Here is a 27,361-nt window from a genome sequence, read left to right on the forward strand (position 1 = left end):
GATGTGCGAAGGGCTATATAAATAAATTTGATTTGATTTGACAGCAGTCGTTGATCAGTCAGGCCTCAAATCTGGCAACAGTTTAGAGCTAAAGAATCCCGCTGTTTGGATCCATGGAGACTTCTGTAATGTTGCTCCATACATTTACACTTTAGCAAACACTCTTATCCAGAGCAACTTAAGGTAGTGGTTGCATACATTTTTGTCCATAGCAGAAGCTAATACTCTCTTCATGTCCTTTCAACAAATACAGCCTTTGGTACAAGCAGGTATGTGGTAGTATTGTTATTTCCTACTTGCCTAATGTGCTCTGTTGCCTGGACTACACCTCTGTCTGCCTGCTTAGAGTACCTGGTTGGCTGTTGGTGTAAGAGCCTCCAGACAATGCAGTGTGAACAGACCCTACAGAGTGGACGGTGTGGACAGACCCTACAGAGTGAACGGTGTGGACAGACCCTACAGAGTGGACAGACCCTACAGAGTGGACGTTGTGGAGAGACCCTACAGAGTGGACGGTGTGGACAGACCCTACAGAGTGGACGGTGTGGACAGACCCTACAGAGTGGACGGTGTGGACAGACCCTACAGAGTGGATGGTGTGGACAGACCCTACAGAGTGGATGGTGTGGACAGACCCTACAGAGTGGACGGTGTGGACAGACCCTACAGAGTGGACGGTGTGGACAGACCCTACAGAGTGGACGATGTGGACAGACCCTACAGAGTGGACAGACCCTACAGACTGGATGGAGTGGACAGACCCTACAGACTGGACAGACCCTACAGAGTGGACAGACCCTACAGAGTGGACGATGTGGACAGACCCTACAGAGTGGACAGACCCTACAGACTGGATGGAGTGGACAGACCCTACAGACTGGACAGACCCTACAGAGTGGACAGACCCTACAGTGTGGACAGACCCTACAGATTGGACGGAGTGGACAGACCCTACAGAGTGGACAGACCCTACAGAGTGGACGGTGTGGACAGACCCTACAGAGTGGACAGTGTGGACAGACCCTACAGAGTGGACAGTGTGGACAGACCCTACAGAGTGGACAGACCATACAGAGTGGACAGACCATACAGAGTGGACAGACCCTACAGAGTGGACAGTGTGGACAGACCCTACAGTGTGGACAGACCCTACAGATTGGACGGAGTGGACAGACCCTACAGAGTGGACGGTGTGGACAGACCCTACAGAGTGGACAGTGTGGACAGACCCTACAGAGTGGACAGACCCTACAGAGTGGACATAGGTGCACGTTGTGCTGGGGACTAAAAGGGCACTAAAATGTGTAGTTCTGTCACACGATGCCACAGGTGTCTCATGTTGATGGAGCGCACATTTGGCATGCTGACTGCAACCAAAGCCGTTGCCAGTGAATTTAAATGTTAATTTCTCAACCATAAGCCACCTCCGTAGTTTTAGAGAATTTGGCAGAAAGTCCAACCAGCTTCACCACGTGTAACAATGCCAGGCCAGGACCTCCACATTCGGCTTCTTCACCTGCGGGATTGTCTGAGACCAGCCACCCAGACAGCTGATGAGACAGGAGTATTTGTCTAATAAAGCCCGTGTGTGGAAAAACTCATTCTGTTTGGCTGGGCCTGGCTCTCAGGTGTGTTGGCCCATGCCCAACCACAGATTAGGGCCCAATTCATTTATTTAAATTGACTTATTTCCTTGTATGAACTGTAACTGAGTAAAACTGTTGCATGTAGGGATTATATTTTTGTTCAGTATAGTTAGTGCCACTTTATTTTAATTTGGGGGGGGTTAATGATGTAGGTTGCATATTTCCACCTGTACTTATTTATTATGTATCTCCATTTCAATACAAGAAAGACTGTGACTAAGAGAAGAGGATCAAACTCATGAGTCAGGAACTTGTTAAAAGATAATGAGTACAGTTTCTCTCTCTACCTTGCACATTCTTCCACTGCACATCTACCATTCCAGTGTTTTCCTTCGCCTCCATGGCCTTTTTTTGTTGCCTTTTTCCTCCCATTTCTCACCTCATTTGCTCTCATTGTATATAGACTTACTTTTCTACTGTATTATTGACTTTGTTTGTTTTACTCCATGTGTAACTCTGTGTTGTGTGTCGAACTGCTTTGCTTTATCTTGGCCAGGTCGCAATTGTAAATGAGAACTTGTTTTCAACTTGCCTACCTGGATAAATAAAAGGTGAAATATATATATATATATATTTAAACAGTCTAACATTTACATTGCTGAAAGGCAGCATTCAAATCTATAACTTAGATTGACAATGTACAAATTGAGAGCATGGCACAATGGAGGATTTAAGATGCCGTCTGCTCTCTTTTAAGGTACTTACTACTGAATGTCTGTTCGAGGTGCATAGGAGTCAATAAGAACAGTGGAAAAGATGGAGACTTGCAAACTGTAAAAAATCTAAACAAAAAATACATTCAAATTTAGGCTTGAATGCAAAAAAAACATGTTCATTAAAACATCATGGTGCCCCCCCCAAAAAATCAGTAGATAAATTAGAGGGTAAAAACAAACAATTCGGCCTAAGGCCACCATCAGTTTGAATGTCAGCACGCACAGCTGGCTGCTATTTCAAGGATAATTGCATGTCACATGATCAAGCAAAAAAAATGCATCAGATAATCTATCATGATCTAGATTATCTACAAAGAGAAATATAAATTATTTATTTTACATTTACCATGTGAACATTACCTCAGAATAAATAACACAGGATCCAGTGCTAGAGGCATCTCAGTGCTAGAGGAGTTACTACAGACCCTCGTTTGATTCCAGGCTGTATCACAACCGGCCGTGATTGGGAGTCCCATAGGGCGGCACACAATTGGCCCAGCGTCGTTAGGTTTTGGCCGGGGTAGGCCACCATTGTAAATAAGAATCTGTTGTTAACTGACTTGCCTAGTTAAAGGTAAAATAATTTTTTTTTTAAATTAAAAAGTAGGGAGATAGAGATACCACTAGATGTGTGTGGGGGGTATTGAACAATAAGAGGCAATATACCACTTATAGAAAACTCTTCAAAACAATTCTTCACTCATGCCTAACGGGTGGAGAGTTTTTAAATAGAACGGATCCACCATCCATCCATCATTCTGTCTAGAGAAGACTTAGTTCAAGATGACCACCCCTAAGTCAACATTGTATCTGCTGTATATCACATCTCTATTTTGCATTCAAGTCTCCGTTTTGGATTTCTTCATTTTTTTCTTGACAGTGTGCAGTTCTTCATCTCTTACAATAGAGAATTTGCCATCCACTGAAATGATTGGACAGACAATGACTGTCGATACTTGAATACTATAAAACAGTTGAGCACAATACTTATTCAAATTCATTTTCAGTACATGACATCCAAATGCTCAACTCAAGTTTGCAGATAGTGTATTTTTTCCCTTATTCAGATAGCATTTGCTCACAACTCCAGAGTCCTCCAGTGTTTAATCTGGTTTGGAAACGACAAGCAAAAACAACGTTTTTCATGAACTCCAAGGCCAGTAGTTTGTTCTGTTGTTCTTCTGAGTCATTTTTTAAATGTTATTTAACTAGGCAAGTCAGCAATGAGTCGGTTGTTTTTCTCATGCCAATCACAATGCTCTGTATCTCAATAATGTTATCCTGTTCCGTAGATTATATAGTCGAGCTGAGTAAATCAAGTATGACAGAAATATTGTAAAGAAGTTTTTAATGTATGGGTAAGTGAGCCTTTTGCCACCTCAAATGTTGCATATACATAAAGTCGTAGCACTAGCAATACATGTAGTATTTTAATATCATCCGATCTTATGCTGATATTAGCATTAGATCCTGGAAGGAAAGCTGGCCAAAATAGTCAAAACAAAATAAGGGTAATCTTGCTGATCAAATAATTTTAAATCTGTACGTGATTCAACAGTAGACCTTCGTGATCGCATTTCAAATTAATAATGCCATGCAGCTTGATCTAGTCTGTGGTTGAATTCCCTGATCATTTGCTTAGATTTTGACATGGGGAATCAAGTCAATAATTCAAACTCCACTCATTGTAACCTTCACTGTAATCCTGACCTTGGCTGAAGATACCAGCTGTTTTGACTATAATCTGATTCATGGTTCAGATATTAAAAAGGATGGGGACATGCTATCCCAGTATGAAGACATATCTTGTTGGATGAATATAAAGGTCCTCATTTGATTGAGTCTCTACTCACTACTAGTTTATCTGGCATGCAGTGAGGTTTACAGATGAAATAAGTAATCCAGGTTTCTGAATGGAAAATCTGACGTCTGGTATGTGCATCTTGTCCCACAGGAGCAAAGAGCAGGTTGCAGGTGTGATGGTGGGCTTCAAGGGAAAAGTGAGACAGATGCTGTGTCACTGATGCGTTGTCGGTTGTGGAGTACGCTTACAACGAAAAGGCTATCCTCAGACTCATAGAGGAGCTCTATGGAACCACGTTCTTCAAGGTCAGGACACCTCCAACACCTCTCCCACTGCACTGTAGCAAAGTGGAGTTCTAAGCAGTAGTGGGGTTCTCCAACACCTCTCCTCTAGTTCAGTGAAAGTCTTGAACAGACTGCATAATCACGTTACCAAGAAATCCTCTTTCCGATTGCTTGTCTCTGAATATCTGCTGGTGTGGATGACATGCAGAGTGTGACTGACAGTTCGTTTGTTCCCAGTAGGCAGTGTGCCCCACACTAGAGGTGCTGGAGGCTAACCCAGACAAGGTTAATGGCATTTGAGGAAATGAAACTGATCCTTACCCCCATGGCCACAAAGTGAGTATTATTATTACACACACCTCTAACCATTCACTCTGCACACAGGAAACGATCAAATAAATCACAATACTGCTTTTGATTTCTGTCCATGTTATCTTCTCCCGTAGAGAGGCTGTGATTAAACATTCTCTGGTGCACAAAGTTTTTCTGGACTTTACCCTGCATGCCCCAGCCAAACAAAGGACTGTAAGTAGAACCAGCAATGACTGTAGAAATGACTGAGGGAATCCTACCATGTTTCTAAAACCATTTTGATCATGTAACTTAACAGGAAATTATTGGGTTGATAAGGGAGTCCGTTGTATATGGCCCACACCCACGATGGAGCTAAAGTCGCAATGCACTGCCTGTGGCATGGGACACCTAAGGTGAGTATTCACTCAGGCCTTCTACAGATATGATCCTCACCAACCACAGACTAGTGTGTGTCCTATGTATGTACACTGATTTATTGGTTCTACCTTTCAGGACAGAAAAGTCACCATGAAGACATCAGGAAGTTTGCAATGGTCAGCCATCACAACAATTTGATCGCCACGGTCTGACATGCAAATATGTAAACGTCAGTGTGTGTGTGGCTGACTTATTGGTCTGTTAATTTTCTCTTCAGGGAGAGTGTGTGTTCCTAGTCCTCCTCGCTGCCTTTACTGCATAGATGACACTAAGCTGGTGAAGCAGGCCGTTCTATCAGAGATTCTGGCCTCCCTGCCCGAAGTCATCACTAATAGGAATGGAAAGAAAGTTCTGCCCCACCCACCTATCACCTGAAATCATCCAGGTGCTGGAGAAAGGAGGTGGAAACACCCACAGGTGAGTCCTGCCACCACCTACCAATCCCTCCACACCAACTAAGCTAGACTGTAGAACACAGGTCAAACTCATTCCAGGGAGGGCCGAGTGTCTACAGGTTCACTCCAGTAGTAGTAAGGAACTCCCCTCACCTGGTTGTCTAGGTCTTAATTGATAGGGGAAAAAAAAAACTTGCAGTGAGTTTTACACCCCTGCTAAAGAACAAAGTGAGGTTAACTTTCCAAATATACCCTAGAGTCCTTAGTTGCTACAGACATTTTTGGACTTAATGGTATATACACCCATTGATGCTTGAAGAATATAACTTAAATGCCTCAAGCTTAGTTCAATTGTCATCCCCCATCAGAACCCAAATTATAAGTTTGTTTTACTCCAATGTTTGTATATAATGTAAGAAAACTGTATAGCCACAAAACATGGTTAAAACTAATGTTTATATAATGGGTGGTCAGTCCATACATCAATGGCTCTGTCTAGGAATGTAAGAGGTTACAATGACATTTATGTACCTAAAAGGTGAATGCTACTTTTTTACCATTTTAATTGAAAAAAGGGCAATTTCTCAAGCCAGAACTTTTTTAGGATTGTCTGGGAGTTTGACTGCACTGGGCCTTTAACATACATTAATTGCTATTGTGAGGCAATTGGACAGAAATGATGAGATGCAATCCATGCTTTTCATAGTCTATACTTGAAATGATTGGTCTCCATCTGATACATTGTCCCTGTGGCAAGAAGAATGTTTCCCATTGTAAGGAGCTCCTGGAGGTGGTGTCTACACCCCTGATTCAGCTCCTGTGGCCACGCCTGCACCATGGTAATAGACAAGGCCTCCAGCTTCACCTTTAGGGAAATTCTGGGGTCTGCCATCGGGGACCTGCGTCCTGCAATGGAGGCTGTCGGCGAGCTGTCCGCTGAGGAGGGGACAGGGGCAGGTGAGGAGGGGACAGGGGCATGGTGTGTCAGGGATTCTCCGGTACTTAAAAAATGTATATTTTAGCCAGTAGTTCTGACAGTAGCACTCACCAGCCAAACATGGTTCCCAAAAATGTCATAGTACATCTCATATGTGCAGATGTGCACCACGTCATTGCTCTCTCTCTGTTGTGGGCATCTTGTTAGCTGTCTGGAGGTGCCAAGATGGCGGCTTGACGCTTTTTTACTTCAGAAAGATTGAGAAAAAAAATGAAAAAAATTTAGTCATTACTATTTTTATTTGTTCAAGATGTAAGACCTTTCCTGTGAATGGAATAATAATTGGATAATTTATTTTGGCATGTCCATGCAAAGTCGTGACAAAAAAAGAAAGAAAGAAGTTAGCCGTTCTATTGCTAATCAACAAGAGAGAAACGTGCTTATAGACAACTGCCATAACTACGCTTGGCCTATGGATAATATCATGCTTGTTGAAGATGACGAATTCCCCTCTTTACCGGTTACTCCGTGCAAATCTCCACCCTCCAAAAAAAACAACATGAACTCTGACATCGTGGCTACCCCCTCCTTACTCACCCATTGAGAAAATGGTAGGCGCGAACACCATGGTTATCGAAGGCTTGAAAAAGACTGGAGTTTGCATGTGGTGAAATCAAGGATGTGAAAACGAGTGGCAAAAGTTGAAAAAAAGAATGGAAAAGAAGAATAATGTCTACCATAGACGTCTCACTGATCTGGAACAATACACAAGAAAATGGAACCTGAGGCTACGTCTTGCCAGGGGTGGAGAATGAAGTTTTGCCTGCAGAGAAGAACAAAGTTGGTGATACCGCCTCGACAAGAAGCAACAGCAAAACGATTCAAGACCTAGGGGTATGATCATCCTCTTCAATACCAGATTCTACAGGGATGCTGTCTGGAAAGCTGCTAGGAAGAACGCCTTCCTTCAGAGCCACGGTATGCGTTTCGCGGAGCATCTCAGCCCAGAGGACATAGAAAGAAGGAACAAGTTGTGGCCAACGATCAAGATGGCACGAAATGAGGGAAAGGCTGCTTACTTCGTCGGAGGACGAGGTTTCATCAACGGTTCAGAAATCCATATTCCTCCCTAAAATCTCACCAGAAGGAACAGGTTGATGGTTTCAGCCATGGTATTCTCATTTTCCTTATGTGGTTTACCTAACAAGTATCAGGTGACTATTTTTCAGGAATACTCAGGTATTTCAATTCATTAGTTTGTTCTTGTATGACCAGAATACCTATTTTGTTTACAAACTTACAAAGAAGATTGAAAGCTGTATTTTTTTATGTATACAGTAACTAAGATAGTGTTTTAAAGGGCATACAGGTCTGCTCTGACTTTACACGGTTATTGTTCTATTTAGTTATTAATACTTAATTCCAAAAGGTCTTAAACGTTTATGTAAAACATTTTTTATTCAATTATTTTATTGTCAGTTTTCATATGCACTTAAAATAGTAGGTACCCTTTTATTTAAATTATTATTTATTTTATTTCTCAGAATAGTTCCTGATTACACTAAAGAGGGTTTTTAGTCTCTCTTACTACAAGAACCTTTGGTTTGGTCTTGAACTATTTTCAGTTGAGTTGAATTTCAAAGCCGGATAACGTCGAGCTCAAAGGTTATGGAATAAGCTATTTTCACTTTAAATTGACTTAAATGGTGCAGATCTAGGTTCCTTATCGTTTACGTTCACTGCTCCTACGTCTGACTCATCCTACTACAGTTTATACTTTTATATAATCTTTGTTGTTTTGTCTATAGTTTCTCTTAATGCTAGGGGGTTACGAAACAATGTGAAGCGCAGGGCCTTATTTTTATTTGCTAAACATTTTTGAACAGATTTTTGCTTTTTTCCCCCCAAGAGTCTCACTCAATTTCGGCTGATGCCAATTTCTGGAGGTCACAGTGGGGCAACGATATCTGGCTTTCCCATGGATCTGAACGCTCCGCTGGTGTCACTACAATGAACAATACATTTGGTGGTAATATTATACACTTGGAATGTGACCCCTTTGGTCACTATTTGTCTTGTGATCAGTTACAATGACATTACGCTCATTACTGTAAACTTCTACGGGTACAACACCAAACATGAGAATGATGAGTTCTTCATTGGTTATCTACATTTCACAATTCGTTATTATTGATAGGATGGGACTTTGACATTACTGTAGATAATTCAACTGATAGATGGCCCCCAGGTAGGCCAACCAATCAGAATGTAGGTTTAATATTTTTTAATGGAAAAGTTTTATCTTACTGATATATGGAGGGAGAGATTTCCGGCCGACAGATGAGTCACTTGGAGTAACAAAACAGGTTCCAGACAATCCAGAATAGATTTTTGGCTTATATCCAAATGTATAGATAGTGAGTGTGTTCCTACAAATATTTGTACTACTCCCCTCACAGACCATAGGGCCATTTACATTGATATCAAAATATTTACCCCTGATACTAACCTTGGTAGAGCATCCTACTGGAAGCTAAATAGCTCATTATTAAATAATGATATAGTTAAATTTGAGGTTAAAGATCTGCTCTCACACTTTTGGGAAAGGGCTTGTGAAGAAAAATCTTATTTGCTGAACTGAGAGCTCTTTAAATTTTGAGGTGTCCAAATACCTTAGAAAATATGGTAGTAATCTTGATAAGACCAGAAGAGCTGAGGAGGAAAAGGTGATCATTAAGATAACTTCCCTTTCTCAGAGGTCCCCAGCCGACCTCTCGGGAGGAGAAGATGGAACTAATTGAGTTACAAAATAAACTGGATAATATACAGTCGTATGAAAAAGTTTGGGAACCCCTGACAATTTCCATTTATAAATAATTGGGTGTTTGGATCAGCAATTTCATTTTGATCTATCAAATAACTGATGGACACAGTAATATTTCAGTAGTGAAATGAGGTTTATTGGATTAACAGAAAATGTGCAATATGCATCAAAACAAAATTAGACGGGTGCATAAATTTGGGCACCCCAATAGAAAAATCAATATCTAGTAGAGCCTCTTTTTGCTAAGATAACAACCTCTAGTTGCTTCCCATAGCCTCTAATGAGTGTCTGGATTCTGGATGAAGGTATTTTAGACCATTCCTCCTTACAAAACATCTCCAGTTCAGTTAGGTTTGATGGTTGCCGAGCATAGACAGGCCGCTTCAAATCATCCCACAGATTCTCAATGATATTCAGGTCTGTGGACTGGTATGGCCATTCCAGAACATTGTACTTGTTCCTCTGCATAAATGCCCGGTTAGATTTTGAGCAGTGTTTAGGGACGCTGTCTTTTGAAATATCCAGCCCCGGCGTAACTTCAACTTTGTGACTGATTCTTCAACATTATTCCCAAAAATCTGCTGATATTGAGTGGAATCCATGTGACCCTCAACTTTAACAAGATTCCCAGTTCCAGTACTGGCCACACAGCCCCACAGCATGATGGAACCCCCACCAAATTTTACTGTGGGTAGCAAGTGTTTTTCTTGGAACGCTGTGCTCTTTTGCCGCCATGCATAACGTCTCTTGTTATGACCAAATAACTAAATCTTTGTTTCATCAGTCCACAGCACCTTATTCCAAAATGAAGCTGGCTTGTCCAAATGTGCGTTTGCATACCTCAAGCGACTGTTTGTGGCGTGTGTGCAGAAAAGGCTTCTTCCGCATCACTCTCCCATACAGCTTCTCATTGTGCAAAGTACGCTGAATTGTTGAACGATTCCTAAGCCATCTGCAGAAAGATGTTGTAGGTCTTTGGAGGTGGTCTGTGGGCTGTTTTTGACCATCCTCACCATCCTTCGCCTCTCCAGTATTTTACTTGGCCTGCCACTTCTGGCCTTAACAAGAACTGTGCCTGTGGTCTTCCACTTCCTCACTATGTTCCTCACAGTGGACACTGACAGCTTAAATCTCTGTGATTGCTTTTTGTAGCCTTCCTCTAAACCATAATGTTGAACAATCTTTGTTTTCAGGTCATTTGAGAGTTGTTTTGAGGCCCCCATGTTGCCACTCTTCAGAGGAGAGTCAAAGAGAACAACAACTTGCAACTGGCCACCTTAAATACATTTTCTCATGATTGGATGCACTTGTCTATAAAGTTCAAGGCTTAATGAGCTCACCAAACCAATTGTGTGTTCCAATTAATCAGTGCTAAGTAGTTACAGGTATTCAAATCAACAAGGGTGCCCACATTTTTGCATAGCCTAAATTTCATACAACTTAATATTGCTACACAAAATCTTTGTCTGGACAATACCCCAGTACTCAGCTTTTATTAGAAAATGAATGGCATGCCACTGTGATAACTTTGTGACGACAGAGTGAATTATTATGCAGCCTCAGAGGGGTGCCCAAACTTTTTCATACGACTGTATATAAATTAAAAGCAGAAGGAGCCTTTTATTAGATCTAGGAAAAAATGGATTGAGGAGGGAGAACAGAATTCACCCTATTTCTTTAGACTTGAGAAATGTCACTCTAAAAATAACACTATCCATAAGTTAGACATGGTGATATTACAGATGACCAAAAATGAATAGCTAAATACTGTGGCAATTTTTACAGAAAATTGTATAGCTCTACATACAGTGGGGCGGCAGCGTAGCCTAGTGGTTAGAGCGTTGGACTAGTAACCGGAAGGTTGCAAGTTCAAACCCCTGAGCTGACAAGGTACAAATCTGTCGTTCTGCCCCTGAACAGGCAGTTGGCCTAGGAACAGTGGGTTGTCATTGAAAATAAGAATTTGTTCTTAACTGATCTTGCCTAGTTAAATAAAGGTAAAATAAAATAAACGGTCAGATGTTTTTTTAACTCCCTGAATAGTGTTCACTCTATCAGTGATATAGAATTTAAACAGTGTGATGAACCAAAGTTCAAGAGATTAGTCTATCAGTCTATCAAACATCTAAAGAAAAATAAATCACCAGGGGTTGATGGTATTACATCAGAATTTTACAAATTATTTTCTGAACAAGTAGCTCCCTTCCTATTTGAAGTCTTTTGAGAGAGTATTAAAAACAAATGTTCTCCCTCCCTCCTAAGCCTAAAAAATAAGTGCTGCTCATCGATAACTGGAGTCCAATTTGTCTTCTTAATAATGACTAAGATATTAGCCTTACTACTTGCAAAAATAATTAAAGAAGTCCTGGATGCAATCATTGATAAAACACAGTCTGGCTTCATGAGGAACAGACATTTCTAACAATGTCAGACTAGTATTAGACATACTTGACTACTCAAACCTAATAACTGAGGATAGCTTCATATTATTTTTAGATTTTTATAAAGCATTTGACACAGTAGAGCATCAGTTTCTCTTCCACTCCCTTGAGAGACTTGGCCTTTGGGGATTTTTCCTGTAAGGCTATTAAGACTCTCTATGCAAATGGTATCTATCAAATTGAAATATGGCACCTCACCGAGATTTGAGTTAAAAAGAGGACTTAGGCAAGGTTGTCCTATCTCTCCGTACCTGTTTTTATCAATCACCCAACTTCTTGCAAATTCTTTAAATAATAGTCCTGTACAAGGTATTTCCATAGTTGGTAAATAAATTATTATAAGCCTGCTGGCTGAGGATACTACACTTTTTCTGATAGACGCTAACCAAATTCCCATATGGATCAATGTGATACAATCCTTTTCCAAAGCGTCTGGTCTATATCTTAACATAATAAATGTGAACTCATAGCTGTCAAGGATTGTGACACCTTCATATTATGGTATTCTAGTAAAATAAGAACTTACCTATTTAGGCATAACCATTACACAGGAGCAGAAGTCTAGAGGCTTACTACATTTTAACCCTCTTATTAAAAAAACGCTAAATCAATGGCTACAGAGGGACTTACCTTTAAAAGGTAGAGTCCTAATAACCAAGGCTGAAGGTATCTTTATATCTTGACAGTAAAATAAGCAAGGAGATAGACCAGATGCTTTTCAACTTTCTTTGGAGAAACCGTACCCATTACATTAGGAAAACTGTTGTAATGAACACTTGTGAGAATGGTGGACTGAATTTTCTGGACTTTACTACCTTAAATAATACTTTTAAGATCAATTGGATAAAACAATTCCTAAGAAGACTCACTTCTATCTGGAATGTTATTCCTCATCATGTCTTCTCTACTTTTGGTGGCCTTAACTTCATGTTGTTTTGCAATTATAATATTGACAAAGTTCCAGTGAAACTGCTTTTCCATCGGCAGGTTCTTGTCATGGTCCTTAATTTATAAACACATTTTTTCTCCACACAGATATTGTATATGGAATAATCGGGATATATTGTATAAAAAAATACTTCTTTGTTTTTAGAATATTGGTTCCGAAATAATATCCTGTTGGTGAGCCAACTGGTAAATGCAAAGAGTAAGGAATTCTTATCACTTTACAAGGTCCCTGTAACACCTAACGAGTTTGCAATTGTTTTAGATGCCATTCCCTCAGGTGTTGCTATGTTATTCAGAAACATGTCAAGACCTGACCCTCAGAGCCTACCTTCTGTTGACCCATCAGTAGGAAAGATTTCTCTTTTGGTCCATTCAACAACAGAGCAATACGATCCTTGTTTCAGCAGGATGTTGTATACCTTATGTCATGCCTTATTGGAATGGATTTATTGATAATATCTGTTGTAAAAAAGTTTGGATGTTGCCACACACATACCTACTTGTTAACAATATTAAGGAAGTTTCTAATTGAACAGGTTTAGGTTTATAATTGAACACATTTATGAAGATTTTACACTATTGTGGAGAGATGTACTGTTTGGATTCTTTACATACAATAGAAATAAGCTGAAACATTTTTATGTAATTAATTTCATTATTCTTTTGGCCAAATTTCATATACACAAATGTAAATTTACAAACAGAAAACCACATTTTCGTATCCTACAAAAAGAAATTGAACTGTATTTTAAGACGGTTAAATGCTCTACTAACAAAAAAGCTGTTAGAATTGTAAGTATATGCATGTCCCTTAAGGTCCTTGTGTAATTGTAATGTGATATTGTACCCCCTAACTCGATTGTCCATTGTTTGTAATATATGTATGCTTGTGTTCCCTCATGTGCTTTACGTATATATTGGTTGTTAATAAAAAAATATATTGCTAGCTGTCACTTAAATGGGGAGGGACTGAAGCTCATTGGCTGAAACTCAAATTGCAAGGGGGCTGGCCCACATGGGAGAATGTTTAAAAAAAATATATATTTGACCTTTATTTAACTAGGCAAGTCAGTTAAGAACACATTCTTATTTTCAATGACAGCCTAGGAAGTGGGTTAACTGCATGTTCAGAACGACAGATTTGTACCTGGTCAGCTCGGGGGTTTGAACTTGAAACCTTTCGGTTACTAGTCCAATGCTCTAACCACTTGGCTACCCTGCCGCCCCTAGGGAAAATGGCGCAGCGTAACTTTCAAACAAGAGATTTTGTGGCTAATTGAGGTAAGACAGTAGTTCTGCTCATAGATGATGCATGTCTGAACTACACATTGACACCAGCAGCTCAAAGCGGGAGGTTTAAAAAATACTTACAAATTGCCATTCGGCTCCATTTGGACTCCTGAGTGGCGAAGCAGTCTAAGGCACTGCATCTCAGTGCAAGAGACATCACTACAGACCCTGGTTCAATTCCAGGCTGTATCACAACTGCCTGTAATTGGGAGTCCCATAGGGCGGCGCATTATTTGCCCAGCGTTGTCTGCTTTAGTGTTTGGCCGGGGTAGGCCGTCATTGTAAATAATAATTTATTCTTAACAGACTTGCCTAGTTAAATAAAATTGGGTTCGCTTTTTGTCTGTTTGGTCAGCTGTGGGATGATTGTACTGGCTTGGTATCAGGACAAAGGGTCAAATCTGTGGTGTCTCTGTTCTTTAGCAAGTGCTTGGTATTGTGTAAACATTTTTCTCATCTATGTCCTGTTCTATAGCTGCACATGGCTCATCGAATAAGGCGAGATGGAGGCCGGGAGAGAAGGTATGACTGACCGCACATATCACCCAACATTTGTTTTATAAATAATATCACCTGTAGGCCTGACCTCACAAATATCACCTCACAGTTATGATCTGGACGTGGTACTCACACAGACAACTGCAAAAATGGCTGTGGGCGTGTCCATATTGCCTCGTGATTTGATTCTGTATCTTCCTGACCATGTCTCCACAGAGCATTTCTTCAGGGTCCTGTTGGACATGGTGGGTATGGACAAGCTGAAGAAGTGGGCTGCAGTGAACCATGGGGCCATCGTGCTCTGTTGGTGAGTACCTCTACACTGTTAGATCCAATCCCTCTACCCAGTCACATAGCAAAAACTCCAGCACAATGGACTAATCCTGCAAAGCAAGCAAACTGGTGCTTAACTAAAACAAGTGTTAATAGAAGAAATGATTACAGCTCCTACCGATTGAAGTTCCCTAATCTTGTTGATTCATATGCTCTGAAATTAGACTAAGATTACTTTGGTCTTAGTTATTTAAACATTTAAATCTTCAATGTTCTGCTTGTTATATCAGCCTAGCTGTTTGTTAGTTGCCAGTGAAGTTGAGTGTAAAGGGAGAAAAGGGCGGGGCCAGCTGGGGGTTAAGCACGTCTTACAGGGAGACTGTGTTTGTATTCATTCTCCATATCACTGGGTGATGTGGGTAAGAAAAGGGCAGGCACAGCTGCCCATTGTGAAACAGCAACAAGCAGTGGATTACATTTCAATTCCTTTCGTTTAATTTTCTGGTTTCTCTGCCACTTCCCTTGTTCCTTTTCACTCTAGCCCCCACCCCTTCCTCCATGTGCCCATTGTCAAGTTCTGCTGGAGAAACTGGCCTGATACAGATACCATCTCACCAACATTGACCCCCTCTGAGACATTTCACCAACTATTGTGACCTCACCAACTGGAGTCACAGGTTCTCATAACTGTCCCCTTTGACCGGACCATCCTGGTGAAATCCCTACTACGACACGAAGATGGATGAAAAGAAACACTGATTTGTACTGCATTTTGTCAAATTCATTTAGGTGTGCTTGTTTGTAAAGCTGTGGAGCAAGTATTTAAATGTAAAAGGCACAAATACTGGCAGTGTTTTTGTATAATCTTGTAACTGATCGGTATGAGTTGTACTAGCTGACCCAGGAGCTGGAATTAACTAAAAGAAAACATGTTATTACAACACAAACTATCCATTGGCAGATAATGTCAGTAAGCACCAAGCCGTGGTCCGGTCTGGTATTCTGCTCATCTATGACGGAAGGAAGCCTGCATTCTCACTAGCAAATTCATTTAGTGGGCCCTGCTCAGGTTCCATCTGTCCTAGTGTCTGATCCGGACAGACCCAGTCAGACGAAACGGCTTATTTCTTCCAGAGACCTCACATTCTTCTAATCAGTAGAGGATTATCAATGGCTGCCTGTGTGGCTACTATTTGGGAGGTTTAGGCTCATGGCAGTAGTCGGACTTGCACTACTTTTGAGAATTTTGTTGACCAGTGAAGACAATTTGGGAATCAAATCAACATTGAGAGCTCTGCTGTTATTTTGATTTACATTTACATTACATTTACATTTAAGTCATTTAGCAGACGCTCTTATCCAGAGCGACTTACAAATTGGTGCATTCACCTTATGACATCCAGTAGAACAGTCACTTTACAATAGTGCATCTAAATCTTAAAGGGGGGGGGGTGAGAAGGATTACTTATCCTATCCTAGCCTGTTCACAACGTTAACATCAGCAAACCACTCACCCACATGATGCCATACACGCTGTCTGTCATCTGCCCGGTACAGTTGAAAACGGGTTTTATCAGTGAAGAGCGCACTTCTTCAGCATGCCAGTGGCCATCGAAGGTGAGCATTTGCCCACTGAAGTTGGTTACGACACCGAACTGCAGTCAGGTCAAGACCCATGATGATGATGCTCTTTTTAGCAAAAGGTCTGAAGTTGAAATACAGTATCAATGTCCAGGTGGCTGGTGAACCTTGTGGGTAACACTGACAGAGTTTATCAACAAATATTTTCCGGGAGGAAATGTTTGCTTATCTGAGAGTACTTGAGGTTTTCCAAACACACATGATCAGTGACCTACTCTTTTTAATCTTCTGGTGTGGAAACATTGCAAGCTGCTTCCATATTCATAAATCCGCTTTGGGAAGATTCAATCTTCCAGATACCCAGATTATTTAACCTGTCTGCAGATTCATCCAGATGTTGCATTTTGAATTTACTATTTCAGACCGGGTGCCGTTCTGCAGTGGATTATGTCTTCTTGTTGGGATAACATGGCCATAAGGACTGGAGGGGAATAGTGTGGTATACAAATATAGTTGAAGTCAGAAGTTTACATACACTTAGGTTAGAGTCATAACAACTTCTCCACAAATTTCTTGTTAACAAACTATCGTTTTGGCAAGTCGGTTAGGACAACTACTTTGTGCATGACAAGTCATTTTTCCAACAATTGTTTAGACGGGTTTTTTAACTTTTTCACAATTCCAGGGGGTCAGAAGATTACATACACTAAGTTGACTGTGCCTTTAAAACAGCTTGGAAAATTCCAGAAAATGGATGTCAATTAGCCTATCAGAAGCTTCTAGAGCCATGACATCATTTGAGTCAATTGGAGATGTACCTGTGGATGTATTTCAAGCCCTACCTTCAAACTCAGTGCCTTTTTGCTTGACATCATGGCTGATTTCTTTTGATTTTCCCAAGACCTCAGAAAAACAAATTGTAGACCTCCACAAGTCTGGTTCATCCTTGGGAGCAATGTCCAAATGCCTGAAGGTACCACAGTCATCTGTACAAACAATAGTACACAAGTATAAAAACCATGGGACCACGCAGCTGTCATACTGCTCAGGAAGGAGATGCGTTCGGTCTCCTAGAGATGAACGTACTTTGGTGAGAAAATTGCAAATCAATCCCAGAACAACAGCAAAGGACCTTGTGAAGATGCTGGAGGAAACGGGTACAAAAGTATCTATATCCACAGTAAAATGAGCCCTATATCGACAACCTGAAAGGCCGCTCAGGAAGGAAGAAGCCACTGCTCCAAAACCGCCATAAAAAGCCAGACTACGGTTTGCAACTGCACATGGGGACAAAGATCTTACTTTTTGGAGAAATGTATTCTGGTCTGATGAAACAAAAATAGAACTGTTTGGCCATAATGACCATCATTATGTTTGGAGGAAAAAAGGGGGATGCTTGTAAGCCGAAGAACACCATCCTAACTATGAAGCACGGGGGTGGCAGCATCATGTTGTGGGGGTGCTTTGCTGCAGGAGGGACTGGTGCACTTCACAAAATAGATGGCATCACGAGGATGGAAATTTACATGGATATATTGAAGCAACATCTCAAGACATCAGTCAGGAAGTTAAAGCTTGGTCGCAAATGGGTCTTCCAAATGTACAATAACCCCAAGCATACTTCCAAAGTTGTGGCAAAATGGCCTAAGGACAACAATGTCAAGGTATTGGAGTGGCTATCACAAAGCCCTGACAATCCTATAGAAAATTTGTGGGCAGAACTGAAAAAGTGTGTGCGAGCAAGGAGGCCTACAAACCTGACTCAGTTACACCAGCTCTGTTAGGAGGAATGGGACAACATTCTTGAAGCTTGTGGAAGGTTACCTGAAACACTTGACCCAAGTTAAACAATTTAAAGGCAATGCTACCAAATACTAATTAAGTGTTTGTAAACTTCTGACCCACTGGGAATGTGATGAAAGAAATAAAAGCTGAAATATATCACTACTATTGACATTTCACATTCTTAAAATAAAGTGGTGATCTTAGCAGACCTAAGACAGGGATTTTTACTAGGATTAAGTGTCAGGAATTGTTTAGAAAAACTGAGTTGAATGTATTTGGCGAAGGTGTATGTAAACTTTCCACTTCAACGGCCTCATTTCTTCTGAATGAAGTCTAAGAGTCTAAATCTCACGTGTAGTTGAAGGATCACTTTAGATGAAAAAGAATAATGATTACTTTGTCAGCAGTATTTTTGCTACAATGAAAGGTTGCACTCCCCTCCTTAGGAGCATTAATATCCAAGTACGTAATTGCATACATGAATCTCATGTTTGGCAATGAAACTATGCAAGCAATAAAAGTCATATTGATAGGAGAATCCATTTCTAAAACCTGAATTGAACCATTTATACAGTAAAACAGATGCATAGTAACTCCAGCTCCCTGGGAACCCCACTTAGTAGTGGCATAAGTCACAAAATAACTTAATTGAATAGAAAGTCTCCCATAGTGATCTTAGAACATTCACCAGTGTGTCTATGGACAGCATTTGGTTAACTTCCTGGCCGCCCTCTTGGCGAACCTGACCTTGCCCCGAGCCTTCACTGTAGACGTGAACTCCTGAGACTTCAGCTTGGTGTAGTAGTCTGAGAACTTATTGTACAGGATGGAAATGGGCATGCCGTTCAAAATGACCCCAAAGGAGATGCAGGTGAAAGCAAACAGCCGGCCCAGGATGGTCTCTGGAAACATGTCTCCATAGCCCACAGTAGAGATGCTCACCTGAGGGAGAAGGCCAATGGTCATTTTATTTGTAAACATGAACGTAGTCTCTACTGAACTTGCTAACATTGCCAGGACCACAGTTGACCCTTAATGATGTGTGTGTGAGTGCCACAGTGTTCATGACAGGCATGGGAGAAGGCCAAGGAGAGCCCATGTGAAAAGCTTTGTGTGGAGGGTTAATCGAAGGGAGGGCAAGTGAAGTAGTTTCTGAGTTTCTGAGACTATATTCGCTGTCCTCCTGAAGGCTGTTGAAGCATTGTTAAATGGAATTACAGAACTAAGGGACTAGGTTAGTCTACAGTCAATGGACGTAGGACAGATCAATTTACATGTCCTCATCTAACGCCTTCAATTAATTAAGGTGGAAGTGCCTCAAGGGGAATCCTTAAATACCTTTCCCCTGGTAGAGTTCAGCCGTCCTTAATAACATTTTGCACGCATGTACACTAGGTGTACATAAACATTAAGAATGCCTTCCTAATACGGAGTTGAGCAGCAGCATTGCAGTTCTTGACAAACGGGTGCACCTGGCACCTACTACCTGATAGGAATTTTATGAATAATGACTAAACAATATCTACATTTTAAATAGAACTATAACTAATTCAACTCTACTATGTTTTATTATATCTGATTAACAATATTAATTCATAAGGAATGGATTGTGGAGCATGAAACCATTCCAGCCAGGTTAGAGGGGACTGGAATTGTGAGTTTTTAAGTAAGCAGAAAGGGTTGTTAACCTACGGTTGAACCGACTCAACTTAGCTCTGGGATGTTTAGATAAGGCAGTGTGTGTTTTCTCAGGTTTTCATGAGCTGGAACTGTCTGCTGAATGGTGATGGATGAAAACTTCAGAAGTTGTATCTTGATTTAACTGTGTGTCTGGAGTAAGAGAGCAAAGGGGTGGTAATAAACTATTGAACTGTTGGGAGGAAGAACAGTTTAGAACCTATGACGTCATATTTTGTATATAAACTGTTGTTTGTGGTTACATGGCAGCGCGCTCTGAGAATAAATAATATTATCTAATTTTGATAAGACTGGTCTGTCTATTTTATGCAAATAGGAATCAGTCAGTCTGATGGAAAGAGCAGGTGTTCTTAATATTTAGTGCACTCAGTGTATATCTTAGGCATGGGAAAATAGCTTCCACATCAGCTCTAATTAAACAAGGTGGGGATATAAGGGCAGCTACTTGTGAAAAAGTCTCTTAAAAGGCAACAGTGATAATAGGCTACTGTAGCTGACAGGGGTGTGATGAAGCAATTATTTCTGCCAGCATGTTGGTGACTAGGTGGAATTGAAATGTGAGTGAGCAGACATTATCATAATCCGCAGGTAACAATGAATCAATGTTGCTCAAAACTGTAAAACCCAATTGTGTGTGTTGTCAACAGTACCAAATAAACAGAGACAGCACAGAGCAGGGCCAGAATGACAGTCCAGGATATGCAGTGTTATTGTAATAATATACCAGTTACTTGCTGGAACATAAGTGAATGTTTCAAAATAAGGAAACTAATCAATTAAGTAATATAGTCATCTTTAGCCAATTACTTATAATAACCAATGAAATAGTATGGGATTACTTACAGCTGCCCACCACCATGCCTGAGGGATGCTGGTGAAGTTGGTCTGATGGACATCATGCTCTACAGTGTACACCATGGCAGAGAAGGTGAGGATTCCCATGGCGATGAAGAGGAAGAGGCAGCCCACTTGCTGGTAGCACTGGCGCAGGGTGAAGCCAAATGCCCTCAGCCCCGTAGAGTGACGGGCCAGCTTCAAGACACGGAAGATCCTCATCAGACGCATGATTCTCAAAACCTGGCCCAATTTGCCCACCCTGCCCACCGTCTCGATGTCTTGGTGCTTCCCGTAGTTGTCGGTCTCAAAGCACTCCAGCACCAGCTGCAGGTAGAGGGGTAAGATAGCGATCAGGTCCACCCCGTTCAGGACGCTTTTCCCGAAGCGCGGCAGGTCCGGGGTGGACACCAGACGCAGTAGGTATTCCATGGTGAAGAAAGCGATGCAGAAGGTTTCCACATACTCCCCATAGGTCTTCCCACTCAGCTGTCCCGTGGTGGTGGTATACTGCATCTCCTCCACTGTGTTCAGCGTCATGGCCACCAGGGACATCAGCACGAAGAAGCTGGAGGCTACAGCCATGAGCTTGGCAGTGACCGAAGAGAAGGGCTTCTCCATCAGGTTCCAGATGATGTGACGCATCTGACCAAACACCATCCCGTGGAACAACTCCTCATTCTCCTCCATCTCAACCTCTGCCTCCAGCTCCCTCTGGATCTTCAGCTGCTCACTGAGCTCGTCCTGGCGCTCCTCGAAGGAGATTCGGCAGCAGCGGTGTGTGTTCCTGATCCTCACGCCCCAGTAGTTTATCTCCTCCACGAAGTTCCTGGGACACAACTCATCCTTGATCCAGAGGACGCCCGTCCGGTAGAAGTTGAAAATGTTGTGGAAGATGTCCGGGTCTCTGTCGAAAAAGAACTCGTTGTTCTGGACAATATAGTCGTCACACAGGTCCAGTTTCCTGTTGTGGTCTGTGTATGTCGCCAAGCGGCCGATCCTGGTCTTGGGATACTTGGCAGCCACCCTGTAGGAGATCTGATACAACGTCCCACCCACGTTGATGTTCAGCATGTAGTTCTTCGCAGGAATGGAGAGGCCTCTCGTCAGGTATGTCATTTCATCTTCCTCATCTTTGTACTCTGCGTAGATGTCACGGCTGAGTTCTTGCATGGAGTTCCATGGTTTCACCAAGTTCTGGGTGAAGGGAATATTGTTGTCCTCCTCTGGGTCCTTGTATGTGGGGCCTGTTCCCCCGACTTTGTAGTTGGGGAAGAGGCTCCGTCTCCTTCTCTTGAGCATCCTGGAGGTCTGCACTAGGACCTGGTTAGACGCGGTAGCTCACGGAGTGGTGTGGAGGCATTAACACAGGTCTAATACGCTCTCCTGAGTCACTTACAGCAGTATACCAGCAGAGAGAGAGAAACAACCCTGACCGTCTAATGTTGCTGACTGAGAGGATCTGGGTGCTTTAAGTTTTAAATACTAATATCCTCTCCCAGTCCCTTTCCCCTATTCGCTCTCTCATTCGCCCTCCCCCTCCCACCACCACCCTGACATCTTTCATTTGCCTTACATTTCAAATTCCCTATCCAGAGCAGGGGACTCTGAGCTGTATTATGGACCATTATGGACTTCCTGGTTAGTAGTAAAGAGGTTAAGGATGCAGCATAAATCCAGCTTGAGTTAATGATTTTAACACTTTTCCATCCTGTTATTTCTGCTAATGTCCAGTGTTTCAGATTATGAAATATGACCTATAATTATTTACAATGAGTGAAAGTTTCTCCAAATATTTGTTTATGTTAAAAAGCAGCTTTTCTGTGTTTTAACAGTGTGGGCATATACTGATCAGTAAAAATATGAATGCGAGACCACTGATTGCTATTTACTCATGGAGGATGAGATGGCCAATCATTTTTTAAACGGTCCATTTGAGGGTTTTTTTTTTTTTTTTTAAAGCGTTTTTCTCCAAATTATGCTTTGGCCACAAATACGAGTATAGGATGAATCAACAACATATTTGGGTATGGGTTAACATAATATTAACTTTTAAAGTGATATTCTCACTGGACAGTTACTTTAACAGCAGAAATTGACAGAAGCACTAAGGAAATCTTTCCGGTCATCTCATGAGATGTGCTTTCAACTTACGCTGCTATACATTCAGCTGCATATAGTTGTAAAAAAAAAAATATGTAGAGTATTATAATCATAGAGGCACAATAACACTCCTCAGGCCTGATGTCTACTGGCATTAACATGCAGACTGGAGTCCGGTGGGTGCAGGACAACTCCAGCTTAGATCCGGCCAACTGCACTATATGCTATTTCGTCGCTCGCCACCAAGTGGCTCTAACCACTCTCCCATGCAAATAACTGAATGGCAAATTCCTCCACCTCTCTGTTTATTACCTGCAATGGAACTTTGCTGTGACCCTTTAATCCAATCTGGTGCAAACAAACTAGTTTAAAAGTGCTCTTTAGGAACCTGCCCTCCTAGCTTTGTGTAAATTGCTTAATCCAGTTAGCCTTTTTCCTGTACACACACAGTCCACTGAAATGCACATTTTAATTTTACCTTTAACTTGGCAAGTCAGTTAAGAACAAATTCTTATTTTCAATGACAGCCTAGGAACAGTGGTACTAACTGCCTTGTTCGAGGGCAGAATGACAGATTTTTACCTTGTCAGCTCAGTTGCTGGTCCAACGCTCTAACCACTAGGCTACCTGCCACCCAAAATATTAGCTTGAAAGATTGATCATCAGCCTCCAATATATTTTTCACAAGGGAAGGTAAACACTGTCTTGGTTGCCTGGCAGTATTAGATGGGTTGTCTTTGGGATGATGATGCTGTGCATGATTTCCTGTACATCAAAGCTGACTCTATACTGCCACCTGCCTCTGCAATTGTTATAGTCAGGCACAGCTCAAAATGCATTTGAAATAGGCTGTCAATCATTAAAATGTAGTAGCAATGCACTCTTAAATAGCTACTAGAGCCACTACCTTAGACCTTCAACAAACCCTCTACACCAAGGCTGTAGAGATTCTCTACCCTTTTCCGGAAGTGTGCACACACCATCCCCACACCACATTTAAAAGCATTGAATATGTGCATGCATGACATTCTCACACCCATCATTCCGTTTGAATCAATAAGAGGTGTGTAAAGTGCACAATTCAGGAGAATGGTAAGAGAATCAGAATATATCCCTAAACACATGGTGGTATAGGACAAGATCTAAGTTCTCAAAGTCAAGCAATGAGTTTTAAATTATTTATGAGTCTTGTTTTATTTGATCACGATACAGTATTTAGTCCCCATACTCTACAAGGTTGGAAAAGATCACAGCAACAGAACACCAAGGGTGTACTCGTAAATTCACCCTGGAGTGCGCTCTGGCCATTTGTAAATTCAGAGTTGATCCGAACGTTCTGATCTCACAACGGCAGTCAAGCACCCAAGCTAACTGGCTATAGTTAGCTAGCTACTTCCAGCCAAATGAGAGAACACCTCACTCTGACCAGTTTACTTGCCCTAGCAGAGCTGGTTAGGCTGTTCATGTTATCCAGAGCGTTGGTGACTAACTGTGCTAATGGCAAGAATATAATGATTTTTTTTGCCGATGTTTACTGACACCGGTCATATTCAACGGGTGTTGAGTGTTCGTAAATTCATCAGTTATGCTGCGCTCTGACAAGAGTGCTCTGAAATCAGAGTAGATAGCCAGAGTGAATTTACAAACCCACCCTAAAATACAAAAGTTAAATCTAGTTTTAAATACATCTTACTCTACCCTGGTACTACAAAAATGTATACAATCTTATTTACAACGGAACATTTTATCAAAGTGCTTCAGTCCTGATTCTGTTCTTGGGGGAAGAGGGTTTATGTACAATATTTTACAAATGATGTAGTACCATCACATTCAATAGAGCTCATCTTCCCAAGCACAGAGTCACATAAAAATTATTTAGAAGAATGTGCTTCTGGAGGTAATGTTCATAAGAAAAAAAAACATACATATTTTATGACAGTACTGCCTAAAGTATGCTTTTAAATAAATATTCACAAAAATACATGTCCACCAGGGGACTGAAAGTCAGAACCAGGAACTCTGCATCACCACCCACACACGTGTTCTGAAGTAACACAAGTTTCTACTGTATGTAGTAGAATCTTTGAAATGTTTTGGGGCTGAGGGAGGAATGGGGATATAGAGGCCAAGCTCCCAAAATCCCTTGACACACTAAGGCTGCATTTAAACAGGAATGCCAATTCTGCTATTTTTTCCCCACCAATTGGTATTTTGATCAATCACATATCTTTTTCAGAGGTGATCTGATTGGTCAAAATACCAATGTGTGAAAAAATGTTTTTAAAAAATGTAAAAAAAATGCAATGGTGCTGCCTGTCTAAACGCAGCCGGAGTAGGACACAATTCATATTCACACAAATGACAAACATCCCCAGAACTGATAACTTAATGCTTTTCAGAAGGCATCTGGATGCAACTCTGCTAAAGAAACGGAGGTCGTTGGCAAGGAGACCAAAGCGTCAGTAAACCGATGGGGGTCATTTGGAAGGTTGGTTATGACAAGTCATCTTCTGTATTCACCACTGATATCTGGAAGGAAGACAAAAGCACAATGGAAAGTGGTCATTCACAGAGAATCTAACCAATTAATAAGGGCTAAAGTGGTCTAGCTGCCAGTAACAATCCTTGCTTAGGATAAGCAGTTTAGTGGGTGGTAAATGTAAGGTTATCAGTCACAATGCAAAATGGTTTGGAAGTTCACAGGCAAGTAGTTATTTACGGAAGTGATGACTCCCAATCAATCAAGTAGGCTTCTTACTGCTGGGTATGTGTGGCCTATATTGGAGGTGTGCCTGCTGATATCTATGTTGAGGTCCTCTTCTGTGGTTTTCAGGTAGACTGGATTGTCGAAGTTCATGCTCTTCTTATTCTTCAGCTGCCAGTTACGCCACATCAAGTAGCCTCCTGCTGCAGCCATGGCCAGCAACACTGGGAAGAGGGCAAAACATAAGTAATACTGTATTAGTTTTAAATGGTTCAAATCCAGCTATCGAGAGCTACGGTTACCGATGCACCTGTGCTACTCAAGGGTTACTTTAATAAATCATGACATTCAATCAATAACTACTTGATAGATGAAAATTGTCTGTTAATTGAATGATTAGAATATTCCGCCCTGAAACATATGATTGTATGGAATTGATTTGAATGTATGAAATCATAATCAATAAATGTGTATTCCTAGTCAGAATTAGGGTAAAACAATATGCCTTTATGGTATTTCAAACACAGACTGTCTGAGCTTGGTGCCGACCTGACTAGAGATTTGGGAGAGAACGGGGAGTACGTCTCAAGGACAAGGTCACTATCTCTGTCGGCTGGGTAGTGAGACAGACAGTGCGTGCGTTGCAAGACATGCGTGTGCGTATGTTTGTGTGCACGTGTGTGCGTATGTTTGTGTGTGCGAGTGTACGTGTGTGCATATGTTTGTGCGTACGTGTGTGCGTATGTTTGTGCGTACGTGTGTGCGTATGTGTGTGTGTAAATGTGCGTGTGCGTGCGTGTGTGTTTGCGTGTACGTGTGTGCGTGTGCATGAATGTTTGCATGTGCATGTTTGCGTGTATGTGTGTGCGTGTATGTGTGTGCGTGCATGCATGTGCGTGCATGTGCGTGCGTGCATGTGCGTGCGTGCATGTGCGTGCGTGCATGTGCGTGCATGTATATGTTTGCGTGTATGTGCGTGCGTGCATGCATGTGCGTGCATGTGCATGTTTGCGTGTATGCGTGTGCGTGTATGCGTGTGTGTGCGCGTGTATGCGTGTGTGTGCGCGTGTATGTGTGTGTGCGTGTATGTGTGTGCGTGCGTATGTGTGCGTGTACGTTTGCGTGTATGTGTACGTGCATGTGTATGTGTGCGCGTGTATGCGTGTGTGTGCCTATGTTTGCGTGTATGTGCGTGCGTATGTTTGCGTGTATGCGCGTGCGTATGTTTGCGTGTTTGTGTGCGTATGTCTGCGTGTGCGTATGTCTGCGTGTGCGCGTGCGTATATGTGTGCGTATGTGTGCGTGTGCGTATGTGTGCGTATGCGTGCGTGTGCGTATGTTTGCGTATGTTTGCGTGTGTGCGTGTGCGTATGTTTGCGTGTGTGCGTATGTTTGCGTGTGCGTATGTTTGCGTGTGTGCGTGTGTGTGTGCGTATGTTTGCGTGTGTGCGTGTGTGTGTGCGTATGTGTGCGTGTGTATGTGTGCGTATGTTTGCGTGTGCGTGTGTGTGTGCGTGCGTATGTGTGCGTGTGTGTGTGCGTATGTTTGCGTGTGCGTGTGTGTGTGCGTGTGTTTGCGTGTGCGTGTGTGTGTGCGTATGTGTGCGTGTGTGTGTGCGTATGTTTGCGTGTGCGTGTGCGTATGTTTGCGTGTGCGTGTGCGTATGTTTGCGTGTGCGTGTGCGTGTGTTTGCGTGTGCGTGTGCGTGTGTGTGCCTGTGCGTGTGTCTGCGTGTGCGTGTGCCTGCGTGTGCGTGTGCCTGCGTGTGCGTGTGCCTGCGTGTGCGTGTGCCTGCGTGTGCGTGTGCCTGCGTGTGCGTGTGCCTGCGTGTGCGTGTGCCTGCGTGTGCGTGTGCCTACCCGTGAGT

At 41.9% G+C, this 27,361-nt stretch overlaps 3 protein-coding genes and 1 pseudogene across 6 annotated transcripts in view; 2 read left to right on the forward strand and 2 right to left on the reverse strand.

Moving 5' to 3' along the window:
• Nucleotides 1–27,361, forward strand: part of LOC118380885 (putative cytochrome P450 120) — a 345,267-nt gene that overhangs the window by 311,528 nt on the left and 6,378 nt on the right. The window lies entirely within an intron of this gene.
• On the forward strand, nucleotides 114–10,501 carry LOC118391601 (pumilio homolog 3-like; annotated as a pseudogene).
• LOC118391725 (potassium voltage-gated channel subfamily V member 2-like) lies at nucleotides 16,259–22,104 on the reverse strand. The gene is made up of 2 exons (XM_035783226.2): nucleotides 20,696–22,104; nucleotides 16,259–19,096 (listed from the first exon to the last, which is right to left on the reverse strand). Exons 1-2 carry the CDS (start codon nucleotides 21,986–21,988, stop codon nucleotides 18,851–18,853), a joined length of 1,539 nt encoding a protein of 512 aa, XP_035639119.1. The 5' UTR covers nucleotides 21,989–22,104; the 3' UTR covers nucleotides 16,259–18,850.
• LOC118391458 (very low-density lipoprotein receptor-like) overlaps nucleotides 23,935–27,361 on the reverse strand; it is a 41,219-nt gene continuing 37,792 nt past the window's right edge. For all 4 annotated transcript variants that reach the window (XM_035782879.2, XM_035782876.2, XM_035782880.2 and 1 more), the window contains 2 exons: nucleotides 25,548–25,717; nucleotides 23,935–25,318 (listed from right to left, as the gene is read on the reverse strand). In XM_035782879.2, coding sequence (XP_035638772.1) covers nucleotides 25,283–25,318; nucleotides 25,548–25,717 — 206 coding nt within the window. In that variant the 3' untranslated portion in view covers nucleotides 23,935–25,282. The remainder of the gene's footprint in view (nucleotides 25,319–25,547; nucleotides 25,718–27,361) is intronic.

The sequence above is a fragment of the Oncorhynchus keta genome, chromosome 12 (assembly GCF_023373465.1).
Source record: "Oncorhynchus keta strain PuntledgeMale-10-30-2019 chromosome 12, Oket_V2, whole genome shotgun sequence".
Taxonomy (NCBI): domain Eukaryota; kingdom Metazoa; phylum Chordata; class Actinopteri; order Salmoniformes; family Salmonidae; genus Oncorhynchus; species Oncorhynchus keta.

What these genes read in the sequence shown, in the direction of transcription:
- LOC118391725 (XM_035783226.2), bottom strand. Translation starts at nt 21,988, where the DNA reads ATGCTCAAGAGAAGGAGACGGAGCCTCTTCCCCAACTACAAAGTCGGG. An exon ending in AGGCATGGTGGTGGGCAGCT is followed by an intron (nt 19,097 to 20,695) that starts GTAAGTAATCCC and finishes CTTCTCCCTCAG; the next exon opens with GTGAGCATCTCTACTGTGGG.